The sequence below is a fragment of the Cetorhinus maximus genome, chromosome 11, assembly GCF_964194155.1.
Source record: "Cetorhinus maximus chromosome 11, sCetMax3.hap1.1, whole genome shotgun sequence".
Classification (NCBI taxonomy): Eukaryota; Metazoa; Chordata; class Chondrichthyes; order Lamniformes; family Cetorhinidae; genus Cetorhinus; species Cetorhinus maximus.
This window is the reverse complement of record NC_135889.1, coordinates 123,987,343-124,013,354: the sequence shown is the minus strand read 5'-3', so window position 1 is coordinate 124,013,354 and position 26,012 is coordinate 123,987,343. Positions and strand designations below refer to the sequence as shown.

The window sequence follows — 26,012 nt, the reverse complement described above, 5'->3', positions numbered from 1 at the left end:
ATTGTATTGGATATCCAACAGAGAGGGTTCTAGACATAAAGTTGCTTCTAAATTTATTAGAGGGATCGATACTCATGAACAACATTAGATTAGATGATGATGATGTGAAGGCTTTGGTGATTTGATTGATTTTTGACCTGCACTGATTTTGAATTTGGTGATCTGTTTTCAGTGCCGCTGGCGGAGGGATACGTGTTGGTGAGGAGATTTCTGAAACCTTTGATCAAATCAAATCAAACCTGTTACCCTTCTAAATTCCAGGGAATGCGACCTTAGTCTGGCAAACTCCTTGGTCCCCTCAGCCAATACCACGAAAGCAGCTTATCTTCTATCATCCTATCAATGAGTGTGCTCACAGTATCAGCACCAGGGCTATGCAGAAACACTCACTGTTCACTTGAACTATTTTTCCCGCAAATGGTGAGCCTCTCTCAGCACCAGTCAGTTCCTTTGAACTTAATTCCACTCTCTGAAGTCTCTGCTGCCTTTTCACTGCAGATGCAGATTGAGAAACAAAAGCAGAAACATGTCCCATGTCAGTCTCCGATCCTCAGCCATCTCACTTTGGCAATCGTTTCCACATACAGACAAAAGGAGCCTTGTCTCAGCCAATAAACCAGCTTGGCATTGCCTTTGTTAAAGGAGTCCTGCCCTTAATCTTAACTGGTGAGAAAGCTGACCACCCCCCACTGCCGACCCGCCGAACAGGTCGATGAGTGTTCAAAAGATGGCATTTAACTCTGTCTCTTTAATGTGGCGCCAACACATTTCTCGTTAGGAGGAGCTCACAGGCTCTTTTTATATCCTTCGAAACTGGTTCAGGGAACAAGGGGAAAGGGGGCAAGCAGCAAGGATTATGTTTAGAAGGCATATCTGCCTATTTTAAAAGAGAGAAAAAGCACAGAGGAGGTTGAGCTTCCTCAGAATCTCTCAGAGTCAATGTGACTGTTGCTCCAAGGAGACGAGAAATCCCAGAACCAAAGCTCCCGATGATGGAGAAGGAGAATATTCCCACAGCACATAGAAGAGAGGCTGAGGAGGGAACTTCCCCACTTCCCCACGTCCTCCATTGTTTGGATAAACTATTGTCACATGTAAGGTTGGCCCAGAGAGAACATTCCCAGTGAGCAGAAAATCTGAGTGCGGCAACAGCCCTTAAAATCAAGACGGAACTTGCATTTATAGTGCAAGAATTTTCCGCTCACTGGGCGGGCGTGCGCCTGATGTCATCGTGCACTTGCGCAATATTTCGCTTGGTGGGCGTGCGCAGGAGTCAGAGTCGTGCCCGCCATTAGTTAAAAGGCCGGTTGAGGCCCTTGACAACCCAACTAACAGCAATTTAACGTTGCCTGTGTGATTTTTCACTCATCGCGCATTTTGCAATTTGCAAAACCTCAACCTTGGCGGCATAAGAAGGGTAGGCAGCGTTGCCAGTGTGAGTAGGGAGGAGTTTTGGAGATCGTTTGCTGCTGGTGACTTATTGGTGCTTGTCAGCTTAATCTCTGATCGGGGCTTCATCCTTAGCATTTCCAGGCTTCATTTCAGGCTCCTTGGTGTCTCCAAGGCTCCCAGAGGATTCAGACCGTGTGGACCCTTCCAGGTATCAGACAGCCTTCCGTTACCCTGGGAATGGGGATTGGGGTCTCTGCTGGGGTCACCTCCTCTGAGGAGGAAGAGAGGGGCAGAAGGGAGAGGAGGCCGGGTGTCCCAATGCAGCCTCCAGGGGAGGGACCTGTGGGAGGAGAGGCGCAGGCACAAGGGGCGCAGGGCCAATGGGAAGTCCAAGGAGGAAGGGGCCACAGAAGATGCCACTATCCTGCTGCCCGGGTTTACAGGCGGTGATGCAGCTACCTCAATATGTCTGAGGTGCAATGCCGAAGGAGGCTCTGTCTCTCCAGGGAGACAGTGACCTCCATGTGTCAGAGGATCGGGCCTGAGATCAGCTCCAACTGTGTGGGTGGACACCCCATGCCAGTGGATCTGAAAGACACAGTGACCCTTAACTTCTATGCCTCCGGCTCTTTGCAGGGGTCAGTGGGGGATCTGAGTGGAGTCTCCGTGTGGAGTCTCCCAATCTGTCCACAGTTGTGTCAAGTTGGTGACAGAAGCTCTATCAGGCGGGTACTGACCTTTATTCTTTACCCTTTGGACGAGGCCAGCCAGGCTGAGCGAGCCAGAAGCTTCACGGCCATTGCTGGCTTCCCCCGTGTCCAGGGTGCCATCGACTGCACACATGTGGCCATCAAGGTGTCAGGTTAACAGGAAGGGCTTCCACTCCATGAACATGCAGATAGTGTGTGACCACAGGATGCAGATTCTGCAAGTCTGTGCAAGATACTCAGGCAGCTCCCACAACGCCTACATCCTCAGGCACTCCCAGGTGCCGGGGCTCTTCAGTGCTCCAGCCCGGCTGGATGATTGGCTGCTGGGTGACAAGGGCTATCCCTTGAAAAGATGGCTCATGATGCCTCTCCGCCATCCAAGAACAGAGATGGAGCAGCGGCACAACAGGATCCACAGCACCGCAAGGGCGGTGGTTGAGAGAATGGTAGGTCTTCTCAAGATGCGCTTCCAATGCCTGGACCATTCAGGGGGTGCACTGCAATACCCCCAGAGCGGGTGTCACTCATAGTGGCTGCATACTGCTCTCTCCACAACCTGGCACTGGCAAAGGGGGGACCCACTGGAGGAAGAGGATGTTGATGCAGCTGCAGAGGATGAATCCAGTGGTGAGTCAGTAGAGGAGCTCGGTGAGGAGAACGCTGAGGGTGTGGAGCCAGACCTCGGGAACCTCCAGGGAGGCAGGGACACTAGGAGTGCCTTGATCCAATGCTCCTTCAGCTAGGCTGCCAAATAAGAACTACCAGCTCATGCCAGGGCTGCCTCCTCCATCCCAGGTGCCTGAAATGACCCTTTCCTTTGCCCCCAAGATACACTCAGTGCCTGTGCAATAAAGTTTGGAGCCACCCACATCCAGCATTACACACTGGCCCACCCAGCACCTACAAAACAAATGAAGCATACTCAGGCCAATAACACAACAGCAAATGTAATTTAATGTTGGACCTCACAGATAATTGAACAGAACAATATCCGGTGTTGGTGGTCAAACCATTGAAAAAAGAGAAACAAAATGAGGGAACAAAAGACCACCCATCACCAGTCCCTCTTGTGCTTAAGGTGTTTATATTTATGTTTATGGGTGCTATGTCTAGGTGCTGCCCCCTCTCTGGCACTGGCATTGGAGACAGCCGCTCACTCTGCTGTCCTGTTGGCCTTGATGACCTTGGCATCGTCCTCTGGCCAGTGGAGCCTGTGCTGGCCCCGCCTGGGAGGGAGTGTCCAGCACCATGGCTGGCATCTCCCCAGTCATCGCAGCCTCATCAGATGCCACGGTCACTGGCAGAGGGGCGGAGGTGCTGCTGCCATTATCCAGAGTGCCCTGAGAGGAGCCACAGAGACAACAGGCAGCTCGTGCGCCAATGTGAGGTCGCTCTGGACCTCCCTGCTCACCATTGATGGACGGGCACCTGGCTGGGATACTGGGTGCCTCATCCATCTCCCACACTGGCACTGACCACCTGAGGTAATTACCTGTGTGAGGACTTGCAGGTCCGAGCACAACCCCCAGGAACCCCTGATTCTGTCCCTGGAGCTGCCTTTCCATGAGAGTCGCCACTCTCTCAATGGAGGAGGCAGTGTGCTCGCCCATGACGGTCAACGCAGTGCTCACCCTCTGCAGGGCCTCCTCCACAACGGAGACTATGGCACACAGACCCTCTTATATCTCCTCCAGATCCTCCTGTACATCCCGCTGGACACCCAGCATCTGCTGCCTAATGGACAACTCCAGAGGCTCATCATCAACCACCAACTCAGCATTGTCCTAGTCTCCAGCATTCCTCTGACTGTCGGCGCCCTGGGCACTCTCTGCCTCCGCCTGCACCTCAAGCGAGTGTGAAGTGTCCTCACCGCTGTGCACCAAGATACTAGTCACTGAACTAATATCCATCGAGGCGCTGGTATCTGCGCTGGTGCCTGGTTCAGAGAGTGTGTGTGAGGCAGGTGCTTGGGGAGCATGGTGGTCCTCCAGGGGTCAGGGGTAGCTCCTGCAGGTCCTGCGCTTTGCTGCTTGTTGGCAGATCTAAGGGAGAAGAAGGACATGCCATTAGTTTAAGTCATGACATTGTCAGTGTGCATGCCAGGCACTCTGGTGAGACAGTGGAGATGTGCATCGTGGTGCCAACATCTTTCAATGATCAATGAGGAATCTAGTCTGGAGGCTCCCATCAATGACGAGACTACACAAGAATGTTCCAACCATCCGAAACTCTCACTTCAGTGCACTGCACCCCTACCTTCACCTGACACACCAGCCTAACCACAATCGATTGACCGAGGTGCATGCCACCTCTCAAACTCCAAGGCCTCCTGCTTGTACTGAGAGAGGATGAGGAGATGTGGGGATCCTTCACCAGTCCGTGACCTCTCAATATTGTTATGTGTTGTCTTCTCCTGAAAGGACAGAGGAGCATTGATGAGTCCACTCTCTACCTGCAGCCCCATTGCAGCCTGGCCAACCCCAGCTGAGGAACACCTCGCAGGGAACATCCGAGTCGTGGCCCTCGAGCTGCAAGACACTCAGTCCCTGCAGCCAGGACTCACCCCCTTGGCCAGCTCCGGTGTCATTGACAGTCGGCGCTCAGACATGGACTGCTTCAGTATCTGAGGAGTCATGAATGGTGCTGAACATTGTGCAATCATCAGCGAACATCCCCACTTCTGACCTTATGATGGAAGGAAGGTCATTGATGAAGCAGCTGAAGATGGTTGGGTCTAGGACACTACCCTGAGGAACTACTGCACTGATGTCCTAGAGCTGAAATGACTGACCTCCAGCAACCACAACCATCCAACCAGTGGAGAGTTTTCCCCCTGATTCCCATTGACTCCAGCTTTGCTAGGGCTCCTTGATGCCACACTCGGTCAAATGCTGCCTTGATATCAAGGGCAGTCACTCTCACCTCACCTTGGGAGTTCAGCTCTTTTGTCCATGTTTGACCCAAGGCTGTAATGAGGTCAGGAGCTGAGTGTCTCTGGCGGAACCCAAACTGGGCATCAGTGAGCAGGTTATTGCTAAGCAAGTGCTGCTTGATAGCACTGTTGATGACCCCTTCCATTACTTCACTGATGATGGAGAGTAGACTGAAAGGGCGGTAATTGACCGGGTTGGATTTGTCCTGCTTTTTGTGTACAGGACATACCTGGACAATTTTCCACATAGCCAGGAGATGCTAGTGTTGTAGCTGTACTGGAACAGCTTGGCTAGGGGCAAGCTCTGGAGCACAAGTCTTCAGTGCTATTGCTGGAATATTGTCAGGGCCCATAGCCTTTGCAGTATCCAGTGCCTTCAGCTGTTTCTTGATATCATGTGGAGTGAATTGAATTGGCTGAAGACTGGTATCTATGATGCTGGGGACCTCTGGAGGAGGCTGAGATGGATCATCCACTCGGCACCTCAGATGAAGATTATAGCAAATGTTTCAGCCTTATCTTTTGCGCTGATGTGCTGGGCTCCTCCATCATTGAGGATGGGGATATTTGTGGAGCCTCCTCCTCCAGTGAGTTGTTTAATTGCCCACCACCATTCACGACTGGATGTGGCAGGACTGCAGAGCTTAGGTCTGATCCATTGATTGTGGGATCGCTTAGCTCTGTCTATCACTTGCTCGTTATGCTGTTTGGCACGCAAGTAGCCCAGTGTTGTAGCTTCACCAGGCTGACACCATCTTTGGGTATGCCTGGTGCTGCCCCTGGCATGCCCTCCTGCACTCTTCATTGAACCGGGGTTGATCCCCTGGCTTGATGGTAATGGTAGAGTGGGGGTTATGTTGGGCCATGAGGTTACAGATTGTGTTCGACTACAATTCTGCTGCTGCTGATGGCCCACAGCTCCTCATGGATGCCCAGTCTTGAGTTGCTAGATCTGTTTGAAATCTATCCCATTTAGCACAGTGGTAGTGCCACACACGATGGACGGTATCCTCAATGTGAAGGCAGGACTTCGTTTCCACAAGGACTGTGCGGTGGTCACTCCTACCGATACTGTCATGGACAGATGCATCTGAGGCAGGCAGGTTGGTGAGGGTGAGGTCAAGTATGTTTTTCCCTCTTTTTGGTTCCCTCACCACCTGCTGCAGACCCAATCTCATAGTTCCATCCTTTAGGACTTGGCCAGCACTGTCAGTAGCCACTCTTGGTGATGGACATTGAAGTCCCCCACCCAGAGTACATTCTGTGCCTTTGCCACCCTCAGTGCTTCCTCCAAGTGGTGTTCAACATGGAGAAGAACTGATTCATCAGTTGAGGGAGTGGGGTACGTGGTAATCAGCAGGAGGTTTCCTTGCCCATGTTTGACCTGATGCCATGAGACTTCATGGGGTCTGGAGTCGATGTTGAGGGCTCCCAGGGCAACTCCCTCCCGACTGTATACAACTGTGCCACCACCTCTGCTGGGTCCGGTGGGACAGGACATACCCAGGGATGGTGATGGTGGAGTCTGGGATATTGTCTGTAAGATATGATTGATTTCGTGAGGATGACTATGTCAGGCTGTTACTCCACTAGTCTGTGAGACAGCTCTCCCAATTTTGGCACTAGCCCCCAGATGTTAGGCTCAACAGGGCTGAGGTTGCTGTTATCATTTCCAGTGCCGAGGTCAATGCCGGGTAGTCCGTCTGGTTTCATTCAATGTGCTTGTACAGAAACAGGAGAGCGAGCACATCCTGAGTGGGGCACAGCCAGAGTGGGTATTCGGAATTTGGTGCAAAGCGGGAATTTGGTGCATATGGGATGAGGTGCTCTTTGCATTTTTTCCTTGCTTTCCAACTTCGTAAACCTTCAGAGCATGCTGCAGCAGTATAGAATACAAGGGAAAGGAATCACTGGTAAGTAGTGGGGAAGTATTTACTACTTTAATCGCTTATAGTTTAAGGTCTTTTTGTGGTTTATAGTTTGTATATTCGACAGTAATGAGGATCAGGAAAGAAGGGCCCTAGAGTAATTGATTTAAAAGGTTTAATTTAAAGGGATAAGTCATGGCAGGAGAGCTCAAAGCCGTGGTGTGCTCCTTGTGCTCCATGTTGGAAGTCAGGTACATTCCCAGTGCCCGGGACCAGCATGTGTGCAGGAAGTGTGTCCAGCTGCAGCTCCTGGAAGCTCAGGTTTCAGAGCTGGAACGGTGGCTGGGGACACTGTGGAGCATCCGCGAGTCTGAGAGCATCGTGGATAGCACGTTTAGAGAGGTGGTCACACCGCAGATGAAGGGACTTGAGGAAGGAAGGGAATGGGTGACCACCAGGCAGTCCAAGAGAAACAGTCAGGTAGTTCAGGAGTCCCCTAGGGTCCCGCTCGCAAATCGGTATTCTGTTTTGGAGGCTGATGAGGGTGCTGGTTCCTCCAGGGAGTGCAGACAGAGCCAAGCTTCTGGCACCACAAGCAGCCTGTCTGTACAGGAGGGGAGGAGGGGAGGAAGAGCAATAGTAATAGGGGATTCTATAGTCAGGGGAACAGATAGGTGCTACTGTGGCCGTCAACGTAACTCCAGGATGGTGTGTTGCCTCCCTGGTGCCAGGGTCTGGGATGTCACTGAACAGCTGCAGGGCATCCTGAAGGGGGAGGGTGATAAGGCAGAAGTCATGGTACATGTTGGTACCAATCACATAGGTAGGAAGAGGGATGAGGTCTTGCATCAAGAATTCAGAGAGTTAGGCAGTAGACTGAAAAGCAAGACCTCTCGGGTTGTAATCTCTGGATTACCCCTAGTGCCACATGCTAGTGAGCTCTGAAATAGGAGAATAGCACAGATGAATACGTGGCTTAAGAGTTGGTGCAGGAGGGAGGGTATTAGATTCCTGGATCATTGGCACTGTTTCTGGGGAAGGTGGGACCTGTACAAGCGGGACAGTCTACATCTGAACCAGAGCGGTACTAACATCCTTGTGGGCGGGTTTGCTAGTGCTGTTGGGAGGAGTTTAAACTAATTCGGCAGGGTGAGGGGACACAGAACGTTAGCAGAATAGGGACACATCATAATACAGTAGAACAATCAAGTCAGAGGGAGTACAGCTACATTAAGCTTCAACGGAGTAAGGCAAGGCTGGATGGCCTCTACTTTAATGCCAGGAGTATTACAGGTAAAAAGGATGAGTTAAGGGTGAGGATTGACATGTGGATAGTAGCCATCACTGAGACGTAGTTGAGGGAAGGGCAGGATTGGCAGCTCAACATTCCGGGAAATAGAAGCTTCAGGCAAGACAGGGGAGGGGGTAAAAGAGGAGGATACATTGCATTATTAGTTAAGGAATCAGGTACTGCAGTAAGGAGAGATGATATCTTGGAGGGGGCATCGAATGAAGCTTTGTGGGTAGAGCTTAGGAATAAAAAAGGGGCAGCCACATTATTAGGTGTTTATTATAGACCCCCAGATAGTCAGCGGGAAATTGAGCAGCAAATACGTGCACAATTTGTGGAGGTGTGTAAAAACAATAACAATAGGGTAATTATATTAGGTGATCTCAACTTTCCCAACATTAATTGGGATAGACATAGTGTTAAGGGCTTGGATGGAGTGGATTTCTTGAAATGTGTAGAGGAGAACTTTTTAGGTCAATATGTAGAGGGTCCAACAAGGGACGGTGCAGTGCTGGACCGAATTCTGGGGAATGAAGCCGGACAGGTGGCTGAGGTGGTGGTGGGTGAGCATTTTAGTGATAGCGACCACAACATGGTACAGTTTAAGTTTGTTATGGACAAAGAAATCGACAAGTTGCAAAAAAATGTTTTGGATTGGGGGAGAGTGGATTTTAGTAAAATAAGGCAGGAGCTGGCCAAGGTAGACTGGGAACAGCTACTTGTGGGGAAATCTACAGAGGAGCAGTGGGGGGCGTTCAAAAAGGAAATGAGGAGGGTACAGGTTCAACATGTTCCCTCTGGGGTGATAGGAAGGAGTAACAAGCCCAGAGAACCATGGATGACCAGAGATATTCCGGTTACGGTGAGAAGGAAAAGAGAGGCTTTTAGCAGGTACAAGGGAAGCAAATCAGCGGAGGCATTAGTGGAGTACAGACAGTGCAGGGTGGAGCTTAAGAAAGCAATTAGGAGAGCAAAGAGAGGATATGAGAAAGCTCTGGCTGGTAAAAGTAGGAAACATCCCAAGATATTCTATAAGTATATCAATGGGAAGAGGATAACCAGGGAAAGAGTAGGGCCCATTAGGGACCAAGGGGACAATCTATGGGTGGAGCCAGAGGACATTGCTAGAGTGTTGAATGCATATTCACGTCTGTCTTCACCCAAGAGAATGAGGATGAAGGTATGGAACTCGGGGAGAGAGACTGCGAGGTTCTTAAGCAAATTGATATAGGGAGTGACAAGGTATTGGAGATGTTGGCAGACTTAAAAGTGGACAAATCTCCAGGTCTGGATGATTTGTGTCCCAGACTGCTGAGGGAGGCAAGGGAGGAGATCGCAGGGGCTCTGACCCAAATTTTTAATTCCTCTCTGGCCACGGGGGAGGTGCCAGAGGACTGGAGAACAGCTAATGTGGTTCCGCTATTTAAGAAGGGTTGTAGAGATAAGTCAGGGAACTACAGGCCAGTGAGTCTCACGTCAGTGGTAGGGAAACTATTGGAGAAAATTCTGAAGGAGAGAATCTATCTCCACTTGGAGAGGCAAGGTTTGATCAAGGATAGTCAGCATGGCTTTGTCAGAGGGAGGTCATGCCTAACAAATTTGATTGAATTTTTTGAGGAGGTGACCAGGTGTGTAGATGAGGGTAGTGCAGTTGATGTAGTTTATATGGATTTCAGCAAAGCCTTTGACAAGGTCCCACATGGGAGACTTATAAAGAAGGCAAATGCACATGGGATACAGGGTAATTTGATAAGGTGGATTCAAAATTGGCTTAGTTGTAGGAGACAGAGGGTGATGACAGAAGGATGCTTTAGTGTCTGGAAGCCAGTGTCCAGTGGCGTACCACAGGGATCTGTGCTGGGTATCCTATTATTTGTCATTTATATAAACGACATAGATGACTATGTGGAGGGTAGGATTAGTAATTTTGCGGATGACACAAAGATTGGCCGGGTGGTTAACAGTGAGCATGAGTGTTTTGGGCTACAGGAAGATATAGATGGGATGGTCAAATGGGCAGATGAGTGGTAGATGGAATTTAACCCTGAAAAGTGTGAGGTGATACACTTTGGAAGGAGTAATTTGACAAGGAAGTATTCAATGAACGGCATGACACTAGGAAATCCTGAGGAACAAAGGGACCTTGGTGGGTGTGTCCATTGATCTCTGAAGGCAGAGGGGCATGTTCGTGGGGTGGTGAAAAAGGCATTTGGGACACTTGCCTTTATCAATCGAGGCATAGATTACAAAAGTAAGGAGGTCATGTTGGAGTTGTATAGAACCTTGGTGAGGCCACAGCTGGAGTACTGTGTGCAGTTCTGGTCGCCACATTATAGGAAGGATGTGATTGCACTGGAGGGGTGCAGAGGAGATTCACCAGGATGTTGCCTGGGATGAAACATTTAAGTTATGAAGAGAGGTTGGATAGACTTGGGTTGTTTTCATTGGAACAGAGAAGACTGAGGGGCGACCTGATCGAGGTGTACAAGATTATGAGGGGCATGGACAGGGTGGATAGGGAGCAGCTGTTCCCCTTAGTTGAGGGGTCAGTCACAAGGGGGCATAAGTTCAAGGTGAGGGGCAGGAGGTTTAGGGGGGATGTGAGGAAAAACTTTTTTACCCAGAGGGTGGTGATGGTCTGGAATGCGCTGCCTGGGAGGGTGGTGGAGGCGGGTTGCCTCACATCCTTTAAAAAGTACCTGGATGAGCACTTGGCACGTCATAACATTCAAGGCTATGGGCCAAGTGCTGGTAAATGGGATTAGGTAGGTAGGGCCGGTGTTTCTCACATGTCGGTGCAGACTCGATGGGCCGAAGGGCCTCTTCTGCATTGTGATTCTTTTTTTAGGACTTTGTAGCGGTTTGATACAACTGAGTGGCTTGCTAGGCCATTTAAGAGTCAACCACATTGTTGTGGGTCTGGAGTCATATTAGGCCAGGCCAGAGCAGATTTCCTTCCCTAAAGGACATTAGTGAACCAGGTGGGTTTTTAACAACAATTGACATTGGTTAGTTATCATTAGACTTTTAATTCCAGATTTTTATTGAATTCAGATTTCGTGGGATTTCGAACCCGGGTCCCCAGAGCATTACCCTGGGTCTCTGGATTACTAGCCCAGTGACAATATCACTACGCCATCACCTCCCAAATGTATCAAACCACTACCGAAAAGTGACGTCAACAGTTCAGGAAGGTGACTTACCTGCAGATCCTCAAGGACAATTCTGGGCAACAAATACTGACCTTGCCAGTGACACCCACATCCCGTGAAACAATGAAAATAGTTCCTTTGAAGTGGAATCTCTGTTGTATTATAAAAACAGGCTGAGAGATAAACATTGCCAAAACTCCCCTTCTTTCCTTTGAAATGGTGTTGTGGGATCTTTTACATCCACTTCAGAGGGCAGTCAGGTTCCCAATCCAGCCTCTCACCTGAAAGACGGCACCTCCGGCAGTGCAGCAATCCCTCCACTGCACTCGGAGCGCCCCATCCTGGATTTTGTGCTCGAGTCTCTGGAATGGGGTTTAAATCCATGACCTTCCGACTCAGAAGGGTCAGCTACCCGTTTAGCCAAGCCTCTGGTGGTCAGTGCTGCTGGTTGGCCATCATTGTTGGGGCAGTGACAGGGAAAAAGTGGTCTGATTAAAAATAGTGGGAAAATGGGGGGTACCACTCCCTTCTGAAGCTAGACAGATCTTTAAGGCTAGTTTAAGTGCTGGTAATTCTGAAGTAAACATGGACAGCAAACAAGCTGTACAGGTGAAACCACAATTTGTTGGTATAAGCCTACCAAAAATCTCATTCCATTACTCAGGCCCAACGCCATCTAACCATGGTGACGCAATTTAATTATAGGCTATCAAAGTACGATCACAGGAGATCACAGACCGCTTTACAGCCAATGAAGTACTTTTCAAATGTAGTCACTGTTGTAATGTAGGAAATACAGTAGTCAACTGGTGCACAGCAAGGTCCCACGAAAAAGCAATGCAACAATGACAAGATAATTTGTTATGAGTGATACATATTGACCAGGACACGAGGTGGAACTCCCCTGATCTTCTTTGGAATAGTGGCCATGAGATCTTTTACATCCACCTGAGAGAGCAGACTTGTTTAAACTCCCACACTACTGGGTTTTGGGCTCAAATCTCTGGAGTTGGAGACAGGAGTGCTACCCACTGAGTCACAGCTGACACTTAAAACAATTGTTACAGACATGGGAGATAAGATAGGATGGTTTTCCCCTTTTCCGCCTCTCAACTGACTGCAACTAGATGTGTTTGTTTTTTTTTTAAAAGGGGAAGAGATTCTTAACCGCCTGAGTGCTGTGGCTCTTAAGAACAGGCAAAAAGACAAGTTTCCTTGCAAGTTTAAAAATGGAAAAATAAATATTTATGTCTCAACACCCGAATGTATTCACAACAGCAGCCATACGCACAAGGCACGCCCACACACAAGAAAAGGTGATTACAAGAGAAGTAGCATGCACTTAGGTTTTAATAAAAGTCCAAAAATTCATGGCTACACTTGAGTCTTTCAAGATGGAAACTTGAAACGTGGCAGGTGTGATTATTCCCCTTTGGTTCACTGAAGAACATGGAGGTTAGGGGGTGGTGATGAGCTCACAGTGGTTTACTCCCTGCAGCAGCAGGTTTTAGGCTTTGCTCCCGTTGAAGTTGTAGTCAAGCCCCAGTAGCGAAGCTCTGTCTTGGTTCTACAAATCGGTAGGTTGAAGGCTAGCCCTACTTCTCTGCCTCTTAGTGGATTCGAGGCAGGGCCCTTTCTTTGCTGGGTAGGATCTTTTCTCTCTTAGTGTCTTTGTTTCCCAGACTGACTGACAATGAGGTTACACTCATGATGTTTCTAATCACAAGCCAATTCCTGTTGGGTGACCATAGTATCTGCTTTCCCATTGTCTACACAAATGGTCCCTCATGACTTGAGTATTGACACATAATAGGATTTGAGTTTTGGCCATTTGCATTTCTTTGCAATAGGATTCTGTGGCATTCCATTTTGTGGCCATTAAACCCTTGGGGTTATTGTGCACTAGTTTCTGTGGGTATTTGGACATTAGCATCTGTTACCTCCACAAGAATGATCTGTTGCATTTTAATATCTTCTCAATGAGATGTCCCAAAAAGCCACTTACATTTTTAATGACCTGACCCGGCAAGCAAGTGAGCTTTGAGCTTTGGGCAGTTTCCTGTATATTAGCTGACAAGGAGGGAGGTCACCTGACCCCCCGACTCCATCTTGTTACAATGCAGATTATCCACTCTCCATGTTGTTTTTTTTAAAAGAAATGTGTTCATTTTTCATTCATCCGCGGGTGCAACTGCATAGACGTGACACAATTATCTAAATGATAGAAGGCCTCAAATTCTATTTGTCTAATACTTCTCTAACACACTCTGGATTCTAGGGGCCAAATAAAGTTGGGAAACAGATCAGCCAAGATCTTGCAGAATGGCCCGAGGGGTTGAATGGCTGAATGTTCCTATGTAACAGGCTCTAGGGTTGAATGGCTCCCTCCTGTTCCTGTGTAAAACCGCCTACTGATGTGGGGCAGTATAGCAAGTTCTTTGTTTTATATGCAATTGAATTAACTGGTCCATAATTGCTCCACTTGTTGAGAAATAATGCACCCTTATCAATTCATATCTAGGATTGTCTCAACAAATCTTATTTCAGCTTAACCTCATAGGTATAGGAGAGACGTATGTGGTTTTTAAAAAAAATACAATGTCCACATAATATGTTGAATGCGTTCATTGGTTAAAATCCAAGGTTACGCTTGTGCCTAAGCAGATGATGGATTGTATGAGTTATTGTACTTAAGGGAGCAATTTACACCCCTAAACCCGGATAAGACAGGTGCAAATCTTTAAAGGCTGCTTATAGTGTCACACAACTACCCCTGAACAGAGTGGTCGCAATTGGATAAATTCCCCGTCAATTGTGTTTGGAGGTTTCACTTCAGTAAGCGAATGGGCATTGATTTTCACCACATGATGTGTGTTCTGTAACTATCCTCCACTCGCTGCGTAATGCTGGTGAAATTATCCAGCTCTTGTGGGAGGTTTTGCTGTGTTTTGTTCATGAGTTCTGTTTGCTGTTCATAGAGATGCTTTTTAAGAAGACACTGTAGATTGTTTGATGCAGTGAACTATTTAAGTAGTCTCAATTTGCTGTTATATAGATTGTATGCTGTTGGCCATGCTGTAAGACCCACCCCTTCTCCAAGTTATTGGCTGGCGCAGTGGAGTCGATGGACACTTTTTTTAAACTGCTACATAAACCAAACAGTCTCAGATTCTATTCTCCTGAACTGTGCTGAGTTGAGCTGTTTGTTTTCAGCCAGAGCAATACCCCTGGGCTTACGGAGTGAACACTATCAGTCAGGATCCTTGCTTCTGGTTGCTACGTGTGGGTATGTAACAAGATTGGGATTGATCAGTCACATATTGTGCCAGCATTCACTGTCCCACCCACACAGGAAGTGGGTGGTGGTACCCATGAAACTGTAACACAGAGAGAATCTGCCTTTAAGAAAGAGAGACTTGTAGCTGTAGAGCACTTTTCACACACTCAGGATGATCTAAAGTAGTTTGCAGATAGTTTTTGGAGTGTAATCACTGTTGTAATGTAGGAAATGCAGCAACCTTAAACATTCATTCCCTCCACCACAGTGGCAGCATTCCCTCCAAAAGTGCTGTTCTCCCTTAGTACTGACACTCTGACAGTGCAGCACTCCCTCAGTACTGACACTCTGACAGTGCAGCACTCCCTCAGTACTGACCCTCTGACAGTGCAGCACTCCCTCAGTACTGACCCTCCAACAGTGCAGCACTCCCTCAGTACTGCCCCTCCGACAGTGCAGCACTCCCTCAGTACTGCCCCTCTGACAGTGCAGCACTCCCTCAGTACTGACCCTCTGACAGTGCAGCACTCCACCAGTACTGACCCTCTGACAGTGCAGCACTCCACCAGTACTGACCCTCTGACAGTGCAGCACTCCACCAGTACTGACACTCTGACAGTGCAGCACTCCCTCGGTACTGACCCTCTGACAGTGCAGCACTCCCTCAGTGCTGACCCTCTGACAGTGCAGCACTCCCTCAGTACTGACCCTCTGACAGTGCAGCACTCCCTTGGTACTGACCCTCTGACAGTGCAGCACTCCCTCAGTACTGACCCTCTGACAGTGCAGCACTCCCTCGGTACTGACCCTCTGACAGTGCAGCACTCCCTCGGTACTGACCCTCTGACAGTGCAGCACTCCCTCAGTACTGATCCTCTGACAGTGCAGCACTCCCTCAGTACTGACCCTCTGACAGTGCAGCACTCCCTCAGTACTGATCCTCTGACAGTGCAGCACTCCCTCAGTACTGACCCTCTGACAGTGCAGCACTCCCTCGGTACAGTGTCAACCTGGACAATGGGCTCAACCACTACAGTGGGGCTTGAACCCACAACCTTCTCATTCCGGGGGCGAGAGAGCGACATAGTGAGCTACACCTGACGCGCTCAAGAAAGAGAGGACGACAATCAGGTGGGCGGTTAGGGGAGGGAGGGAGCTCATATAACAGAGATCAGTGTCGTGTTACTAATCTTTAACCACCTTATCCTAAATAATTGTACTAAACTTTGGGCTCTAGGATCCTGGGGCAGATGCTGGGTGTAGATCAGTTTATATCTGTGCCGCGGGAAAGCATTTCAGCATTTTATTACTTTTCCTCGGAGCTCAGGAATGTTTTCCATGATGAAGTGTCTGGTTATGAGGGGGTTCCCTGTGAAGAAGAGTTACGCAGGTGGAACACTTGGTCATTTTGCAATCTTTCGTCGCTCTGACAGCCGATACTGTTCGAACATGCCTGCACCTGCAGACAGTTCAGCCGTCACATCCAAAGCTTTACAGGCAATGCCAGGGCGCAGTGCTTGGAACACAATCTACTGGCTCTTCATAAAGGGATATTTCCACAGAATTCATCTGCTCCAGGTAAACGGGAAAGGAATATCCACCTGGGGAAGATTAAGGGGCAAATTGGAGACTCACCTGGTGCAAATGAAGGGATCGGGGACTCACCTGGGGCAGGTGGAAGGGATCAGGAACACACCTGGGGCAGGTGAAGGGATCAGGAACACACCTGGGGCAGGTGGAAGGGATCAGGAACACACCTGGGGCAGGTAGAAGGGATCAGGGACACACCTGGGGCAGGTAGAAGGGATCAGGGACACACCTGGGGCAGGTGGAAGGGATCAGGAACACACCTAGGACAGGTGGAAGGGATCAGGAACACACCTGGGACAGGTGAAGGGATCAGGAACACACCTGGGGCAGGTAGAAGGGATCAGGGACACACCTGGGGCAGGTAGAAGGGATCAGGGACACACCTGGGGCAGGTGGGAGGGATCAGGAACACACCTGGGGCAGGTGAAGGGATCAGGAACACACCTGGGGCAGGTGAAGGGATCAGGAACACACCTGGGGCAGGTAGAAGGGATCAGGGACACACCTGGGGCAGGTAGAAGGGATCAGGGACACACCTGGGACAGGTGGAAGGGATCAGGAGCACACCTGGGGCAGGTGAAGGGATCAGGGACACACCTGGGGCAGGTGAAGGGATCAGGGACACACCTGGGGCAGGTGGAAGGGATCAGGGGCTCACCTGGGGCAGGTGGAAGGGATCAGGGGCTCACCTGGGGCAGGTGGAAGGGATCAGGGGCTCACCTGGGGCAGGTGGAAGGGATCAGGAACACACCTGGGGCAGGTAAAGGGATCAGGGACACACCTGGGGCAGGTGAAGGGATCAGGGACACACCTGGGGCAGGTGAAGGGATCAAGAGCTCACCTGGGGCAGGTGGGAGGGATCAGGAACACACCTGGGGCAGGTGGGAGGGATCAGGAACACACCTGGGGCAGGTGGGAGGGATCAGGAACACACCTGGGGCAGGTGGGAGGGATCAGAAACACACCTGGGGCAGGTGAAGGGATCAGGAGCTCACCTGGGGCAGGTGGGAGGGATCAGGAACACACCTGGGGCAGGTGGGAGGGATCAGGAACACACCTGGGGCAGGTGGGAGGGATCAGGAACACACCTGGGGCAGGTGGAAGGGATCAGAAACACACCTGGGGCAGGTGAAGGGATCAGGGACACACCTCGGGCAGGTGAAGGGATCAGGTACACACCTGGGGCAGGTGGGAGGGATCAGGAACACACCTGGGGCAGGTGGGAGGGATCAGGAACACACCTGGGGCAGGTGGGAGGGATCAGGAACCAACACCTGGGGCAGGTGGGAGGGATCAGGAACCAACACCTGGGGCAGGTGGGAGGGATCAGGAACACACCTGGGGCAGGTGGAAGGGATCAGGAACACACCTGGGGCAGGTGGGAGGGATCAGGAACACACCTGGGGCAGGTGGAAGGGATCAGAAACACACCTGGGGCAGGTGAAGGGATCAGGGACACACCTCGGGCAGGTGAAGGGATCAGGAACACACCTGGGGCAGGTGAAGGGATCAGGGACACACCTCGGGCAGGTGAAGGGATCAGAAACACACCTGGGGCAGGTGAAGGGATCAGGGACACACCTGGGGCAGGTGGAAGGGATCAGGAGCTCACCTGGGGCAGGTGAAGGGATCAGGGACACACCTGGGACAGGTGGAAGGGATCAGGAACACACCTGGGGCAGGTGGAAGGGATCAGGGACACACCTGGGACAGGTGGAAGGGATCAGGAACACACCTGGGGCAGGTGGGAGGGATCAGGAACACACCTGGGACAGGTGGAAGGGATCAGGAGCTCACCTCGGGCAGGTGGGAGGGATCAGGAACACACCTGGGGCAGGTGGGAGGGATCAGGAACACACCTGAGGCAGGTAGAAGGGATCAGGAACACACCTGGGGCAGGTGGGAGGGATCAGGAACACACCTGGGGCAGGTGGAAGGGATCAGGAGCACACCTGGGGCAGGTGAAGGGATCAGAAACACACCTGGGGCAGGTGGAAGGGATCAGGGGCTCACCTGGGGCAGGTGAAGGGATCAGAAACACACCTGGGGCAGGTGGAAGGGATCAGGGGCTCACCTGGGGCAGGTGGAAGGGATCAGGGGCTCACCTGGGGCAGGTGGAAGGGATCAGGGGCTCACCTGGGGCAGGTGAAGGGATCAGAAACACACCTGGGGCAGGTGGGAGGGATCAGGAACACACCTGGGGCAGGTGAAGGGATCAGGAACACACCTGGGGCAGGTGGGAGGGATCAGGAACACACCTGGGGCAGGTGGGAGGGATCAGGAACACACCTGGGGCAGGTGGAAGGGATCAGGAACACACCTGGGGCAGGTGGGAGGGATCAGGAACACACCTGGGGCAGGTGGGAGGGATCAGGAACACACCTGGGGCAGGTGGATGGGATCAGGGACACACCTGGGACAGGTGAAGGGATCAGGAACACACCTGGGGCAGGTGGAAGGGATCAGGGACACACCTGGGGCAGGTGGGAGGGATCAGGAGCTCACCTGGGGCAGGTGGGAGGGATCAGGAACACACCTGGGGCAGGTGAACGGATCAGGGACACACCTGGGACAGGTGGAAGGGATCAGGAACACACCTGGGGCAGGTGGAAGGGATCAGGGACACACCTGGGACAGGTGGAAGGGATCAGGAACACACCTGGGGCAGGTGGGAGGGATCAGGAACACACCTGGGACAGGTGGAAGGGATCAGGAGCTCACCTCGGGCAGGTGGGAGGGATCAGGAACACACCTGGGGCAGGTGGGAGGGATCAGGAACACACCTGAGGCAGGTAGAAGGGATCAAGAACACACCTGGGGCAGGTGGGAGGGATCAGGAACACACCTGGGGCAGGTGGAAGGGATCAGGAGCACACCTGGGGCAGGTGAAGGGATCAGAAACACACCTGGGGCAGGTGGAAGGGATCAGGGGCTCACCTGGGGCAGGTGAAGGGATCAGAAACACACCTGGGGCAGGTGGAAGGGATCAGGGGCTCACCTGGGGCAGGTGAAGGGATCAGAAACACACCTGGGGCAGGTTGAAGGGATCAGGGGCTCACCTGGGGCAGGTGAAGGGATCAGAAACACACCTGGGGCAGGTGGGAGGGATCAGGGGCTCACCTGGGGCAGGTGAAGTGATCAGAAACACACCTGGGGCAGGTGGAAGGGATCAGGGGCTCACCTGGGGCAGGTGAAGTGATCAGAAACACACCTGGGGCAGGTGGAAGGGATCAGGGGCTCACCTGGGGCAGGTGAAGGGATCAGAAACACACCTGGGGCAGGTGAAGGGATCAGAAACACACCTGGGGCAGGTGGAAGGGATCAGGGGCTCACCTGGGGCAGGTGAAGGGATCAGAAACACACCTGGGGCAGGTGGAAGGGATCAGGGGCTCACCTGGGGCAGGTGAAGGGATCAGAAACACACCTGGGGCAGGTGGAAGGGATCAGGGGCTCACCTGGGGCAGGTGAAGGGATCAGAAACACACCTGGGGCAGGTGGAAGGGATCAGGGGCTCACCTGGGGCAGGTGAAGGGATCAGAAACACGCCTGGGGCAGGTGAAGGGATCAGGGGCTCACCTGGGGCAGGTGAAGGGATCAGGGGCTCACCTCGGGCAGGTGAAGGGATCAGGGGCTCACCTGGGGCAGGTGAAGGGATCAGGGGCTCACCTCGGGCAGGTGAAGGGACCAGGGGCTCACCTCGGGCAGGTGAGGGGGGTCGGGGGTTCAATGTAAGGATATTGGGTACTCAAGTTTACCTTTGTAACTTAAGAATGTAACATGATGTTGAAAAATTGTGAAGGGCCAAGTTTCTCCGTGAGAAGTTAACCATCGACATTTGTCTTGTTAGATAATGGAACACAATAAATTTGGGCCATTGTGGAGAACAGGACCGATGGTGAATGTGGCAGACAGCAACTTAATAGAGCAGGTTTTACACCAGGAAGGAAAGTATCCGATGAGGGTAGCTGAGAACATTTGGAAAGAACATCGCACAATACGGGGACTGGCAAACGGACTCATTACTGCGTAAGTCAACCCTCAATCTCACCGTACTGGCTATCAGCTGGAGCCAGTTGGGCACAGCTGAGAAGGTGGGCATGGCTACAGAATTTACATGGTTGATTTGACAGTTCGGTTGGTGTGTATAATCCTGGGCGTAGGAATTTATAATGGAAACAAAAATAGGACCTTAAGGTTGGGACTGAATTAATTCTGCACATCCAGGTCTAATAAACCCCCCATTCACATAAAGAGTATAGCTGAGAAACTGCTCCCATTGGCAGAAGGATCAAGAGCCGGACGTCTCTGATCTTCGGTGATTAGCAGGAGAACCAAAGGTGACATTAGATAAAAGTTTCTTACTGAGCAAATAGTTAGGATCTGGAATGCGCCGCCTGAAAGGGTGGAGGAGGCAGGATCAATCATGGCTTCCGAAAGAGAGTTGGATAGACCTCTTAAATGGAAAATATCCAAGGCCAGGAGAAAAAGGCGGGAGAGCGGGACAGGCTGAGTTGTTCTTGCAGAGAGACGGTACAGGCTTGATGGGCCGAATGGCCTCCTTCTGTGCTGTAACCATTCTATGATTCTAGAAAATAATGAGACCGAAGATAGACAACCCTTCGGGAGCAGTTAATTTCCATCCCAGGATGCTAAAATAGGTGAAGAAACTGCAGCTGATTTAGTCCTAATTTTCAAAAATTCTCTAAATTTAGTAAATGTTTCCATGGATACCATCAGCATAGACTAGCTGGTCTGAATGGCCTTTTCTGTGCTGTGGACCCCCTGTTACTCAATATAAATTCAATTCTTCCAATAGGTACCGTTGTGTTTAACTTTGCTCTTTTCCTCATTAAAAATTAGGTTTCTCTGTAGACAAATTGACTCGTCAAGGTTTCAATTTTTAGCTGCCAATGTGCAATATTTATATAGAAAGACCTACTTTAAAATGGGTGCCTGCAAGAGTACTTTACTTAGACCTAACTTCCCTGTGGTAGCGAGTTTCACATTCTCATCACTCTCTGGGTAAGTCCGTTTCTCCTGAATTCCCCCCTGGGTTTATTAGTGACGATCTGATATTGATGGCTCCTGTTTCATGGTTCCCCATAAGTGGAACCACCCTCTCTACCTTTACCCAATCGAACTCCCTCAGATTGTTAATGACCTCTATCAGGTCACCCTCAATCTTCTCTTTCCCTGGAGAAGAGAGATCCATCCTCTTCAATATTTCCTGATAGTTCTCACCTCTCAATTCTTCTTCGTTGTACCTTCACTTGTACCTTCTCCGGTCTCTGTAATCATTAAAAAAAAATATGAAGACCAGAACTGTGCAGAGCAACTCCGAGTGTGATCTAACCGAAATTCTATACAAATTTAACACAACTTCCCTGCTGTTCAGTTCTATTGCTCTAGAAATGAACCCCAGTCCTTGGTTTGCCTATTTTTTATTAGCCTCTGTTGCTACTTTTAGCAATTTGTGAATCTGTAGCCCAGATCATCTTTGCTCCAGCACCAGCCTTTTCTAACAATGAAATCCCTTTATAGTACCAATTTTATTAGTAATATAATCATATTGCTTGGCCTCTGCAAGCTTGGTGCCAGATTTCACTCGCCTTCTGGAATGTTCTATTCAAAATATGTAAATGCACCCTACCTCTCTTACATCGCAAGACTAGTACACATTAAAGCAGCCAGGCTGGCTGGTTTTAATCCAATTAAGGCACACCCACAGACTAAACCTCTATTTCAAAAGAAAAATATTTTCCTGTAATAGTATATACGTTAATCGATTCATGACACAGAGAAAGACACAAATGAGTTCAGGAACTGGTTGGCCCTGAATCTGAGGGATTGTAGCCTTTTCCCTGAATGTAACCAACAGTAATACTGAGATGGGGGTGATTCTCATTATTCATGACACTCATCACTTTCACCAACTTTCTTCGAGAGCTGGTAGTGTCAAGAGAGATCTACTCATCAAATACCCTTCCTGCCTGGTTCATTCGTGGCTGTACCCTTAAAGAGTCTGCACGGAGTAATGTTGTATCTAGACGCATGTCACCATGTTGAACTGTACATGTTAAGATAGAGCCTCGAACCAACCAACCCTCTCCCTAACCACCCATGGTGTTTCCTTCACTCAGGGAGGGAGAGGAATGGTACAGACTGCGAATCTTGTTAAACAAAAGAATGCTGAAGCCGCAAGACGCTGCACTGTACCAGGGCGTCATCAACCAGGTGGCCTCAGATCTCATTGACCGAATGCGGTGGCTGCGCTCAGCGAGTGGATCTGGGATCATGGTGCACAACATCACCAAAGAACTGCAGAAGTACACCTTCGAAAGTGAGGGCGATTCAAAGTTACCGAACCACAGCATTGATTGGGGGGTGGGGCTGGGGGGGTGAGGGGGTGTGAAGGGGACATGGGGTGGGGCTAGTTTCCTGAGGGAGGGACTATTTGAACTATTTTTAGTGTAGGGGAGGGTTATTTTGCCCTCATCTGGTTCCACTCTTAGAAATGACATCCTATGTGACTGTGACAAAGGTAAACTTTCCCTCCTCGTCCTGTCTGCAGCCTCTGACACGGTTTGACCACACCATCCTCCTCCCAACACCTCTCCACTGTCGTCCAGCTGGGTGGGACCTGCTCTCACCTGCTTCCATTCTTATCGATCTCATCGTAGCCAGAGAATCACTTGCAATAGCTTCTCTTCCTGCTCCCTCACCGTTACCCCTGGTGGGTTTCCCAAGGATCTATCCTTGGTCCCCTCCTGTTTCTCATCTACAGGCCGTCCCTCAGCGACATCATCTGAAAAAGCAGCATGAGATTCCTCAGGTAAGCTGATAACACCCAGCTCTACCTCACTACCACCTCTCTTGGCCCCTCCACTGTCTCTGATTTGTCACACATCTGACTTCTAGAACCAGATGAACAAAAATTTCCTTCAATTAAACATTGGGAAGACCAAAGCCATTGTCTTTAGTCCTCAGCACAAACTCTGTCTGTCTGACTGCTGGACTAGACGGTTTGTAACTTGGGGAGCCTATTTGACCCTGAGTTTGGCTTCTGACATCATATCCACTGCATCACCAAGACTGGTTACTTCCACCTCCATAATCAGCTCCCTTCACCCCGCCTCAGTTCATCTGCTGAAACCTTCATCCAGGCCTCTAGAATTGACTATTGCAATGTTCCCCTGGCTGACTTCCCAGCTTCCATCCTCCATAAACTTCAGCTCATCCAAAACTGCATCCAAAATCCTGACTTGCACCAAGTCCCATTCCCCTTTCACTCCGTACTCGCTGCCCTACATTGGCTGCAGGTCTGACAATGTCTCAATTTTAAAATTCTCATCCTTATGATTAAATCCCTTCAAGGTCTCACCCCTCGCTATCTTCGTAATCTTCTCCATCCCAACAACCCTCCAAGATCTGTGTTCATCCAATTAAAACTAGTAGTCAGGTACAAAAAGTAATGAAAAAGCTAATGGAATATTGCCCTGACCTCAATTGGGTTTGGAATACAAAGGCAAGGAAGTGAGGTTAGAGGTGTATAGAGTTGTGGACAGACCCCATCTGGACTAACCACACATCAGGAAGGATGTGGCTTGGCCTTGGAGGGGGTGCAGTGCAGATTCTTCTTTTTATTCATTCATGGGATGTGGGTGTCACTGGCTGGTCCAGCATTTATTGCCCATCCCTAGTTGCCCTTGAGAAGGTGGTGGTGAGCTGCCTTCTTGAACCGCTGCAATCAATGTGGTGTAGGTACACCCACAGTGCTGTTAGGGAGGGAGTTCCAGGATTTTGACCCAAATCACCAGAATGATACTAGGGCTAAAAGGATTAAATTAAGAGGTTATTTTTGCACAGGTTAGGTGTGTATTCCCTTGAGATTAGTAGATTAAGGTGATCTAACTGAGATGTTTAAAATGATTAAAGAATTTGCAAGGATAGATAGAGAGAAAGTATTTCCTCTGGTAGGGGGAGTCCAGAACCAAGGGGGCAGACCCTTAAAATTCGAGCCAGGCCGTTCAGGGGTGATGTCAGAATGCACTTCTTCACTTACAGGGGCGTGGGAATCAGGGGTATGTAATTCAGCCCTTCGAGCCTTCTCTGCCATTCAATCTGATCGTGGCTGATCCTCTATCTCAACGTCATACTCCCGCTGCCTCCCCACACCCCTTGACACTTTTAGAGTATAGAAATCTATGTTTCCTTCTTGAGTATATTCAGTGACTTGGCCTCCACAGCCTTCTGTGGTAGAGAATTCCACAGGTTCACCACCCTCTGAGTGAAGAAGTTTCTCCTCTTCTAGTCCTAAGTGGTCTACCTCGTATCCTGAGACTGTGACCCTTTGTTCTAGACCCTCCACCCAGAGGAAACATCATCCCTGCATCTAGTCTGTCCAGCCCTGTCAGAATTTTATATGTTTCAATGAGATCCCCTCATTCTTCTAAACTCCAGTAAATACAGGCCTAGTCGGCCCAACCTCTCCTCATACAACAACCCTGTCATCCCAGGAATCAGTCTGGTGAACATTCACTGCACTCCCTCTATGGCAAGTATATCTTTTGTTAGGTAAGGAGACCAAAACTGCACACAATACTCAAGGTGTGGTCTCACCAAGACCCTGTACAGATGCAGTAAGACATCCTTGCTCCTGTACTCAAGTCTTCTCGCAATGAAGGCCAACAGACCATTTGCCTTCTTATCTGCTTGCTGCACCTACATGCTTGCTTTCAGTGATTGGTGTACAAGGACACCAAGGTCCCTTTGTACATCAACATTTCCCAATCTATCCGTATTTCAATAATACTCTGCCATTCTGTTTTTCCTACTGAAGTGGATAATTTCACACTTATCCATGTTATACTGCATCTGCCATGTATTGGCCCACTCACTCAACCTGTCCAAACTACCTTGAAGCCTCTTGACACCCTCCTGATCAAATTCCCACCAAGTTTTGTGTCGTCAGCAAACTTGGAAATATTACATTTGGTTCCCTCATCCAAATCATTGATATATATATTGTGAATAACTGGGGCCCAAGCACTGATCCCTGTGGGTACCCCACTAGTCACTGCCTGCCTCTCTGAAAAAGACCCATTTATTCCTACTCCCTGTCTCCTGTCTGCCAGCAGAAATGGAGTTGAGATGCTGGGATCTGAGCAAGAGGCCGAATGACCTAAACCATTTTTTATGTTCACTTTAGAATCTTAAAAAAAAAACAAATCAGAGGAGGAAAATAAGTCATAACACGTTTGGGAGGGAGTTACGGGGGGTGGTGGGGTATTGTAGATTATCTGTAGTGTGCTCCCTCTCTCTCTCCCTCATCCCTCCTCAGCACAGGCAGTGAGTCAACCTGATCATTCATTTTGTGAGGCATTTGCCCGTTTTTTGTGAAGCTAATGATGATGCCCCTTCTTGTTGTACAGCAATCGCTGCCATCTTGTTCGAGGTGCGACTGGGCTGTCTACAGCAGAAGGTTCCAGAAGACACGCAGAAATTCATTGAGTCTGTCACCACCATGTTCCGTGTGCTGGTCTACTGCGACCTGTTGCCAAGTTGGACGCGGAACTGGCTGTCGTTTTGGAAGCAGTTCATGCTGGCTTGGGACAACATGTTCGACTTTGGTAGAGGAAACTCTTGCAGTCTTAGCACCCGTTGTTGGTAATGCTGAGGGCCAATCGCCCAGATCCAGAAGCCTCCCAGTTTCAAAATTCATATCCCTGTTTTCAAATCCCTCCATGGCCTCAGCTCTCCCTCACCTCTAGCCCCACAACCCTCTGAGATCTCTGCACTCC

At 50.0% G+C, this 26,012-nt stretch overlaps 1 protein-coding gene across 1 annotated transcript in view; it reads left to right on the top strand.

The window, feature by feature from the left end:
* Positions 1-15,963: 15,963 nt before the first annotated feature.
* Positions 15,964-26,012, top strand: part of LOC144686228 (sterol 26-hydroxylase, mitochondrial-like) — a 29,107-nt gene continuing 19,058 nt past the window's right edge. Inside the window, exons 1-4 of the mRNA XM_078551319.1 lie at positions 15,964-16,200; positions 20,060-20,238; positions 22,353-22,552; positions 25,644-25,841. Of these exons, the coding sequence (XP_078407445.1) occupies positions 15,964-16,200; positions 20,060-20,238; positions 22,353-22,552; positions 25,644-25,841 (814 nt within the window). The remainder of the gene's footprint in view (positions 16,201-20,059; positions 20,239-22,352; positions 22,553-25,643; positions 25,842-26,012) is intronic.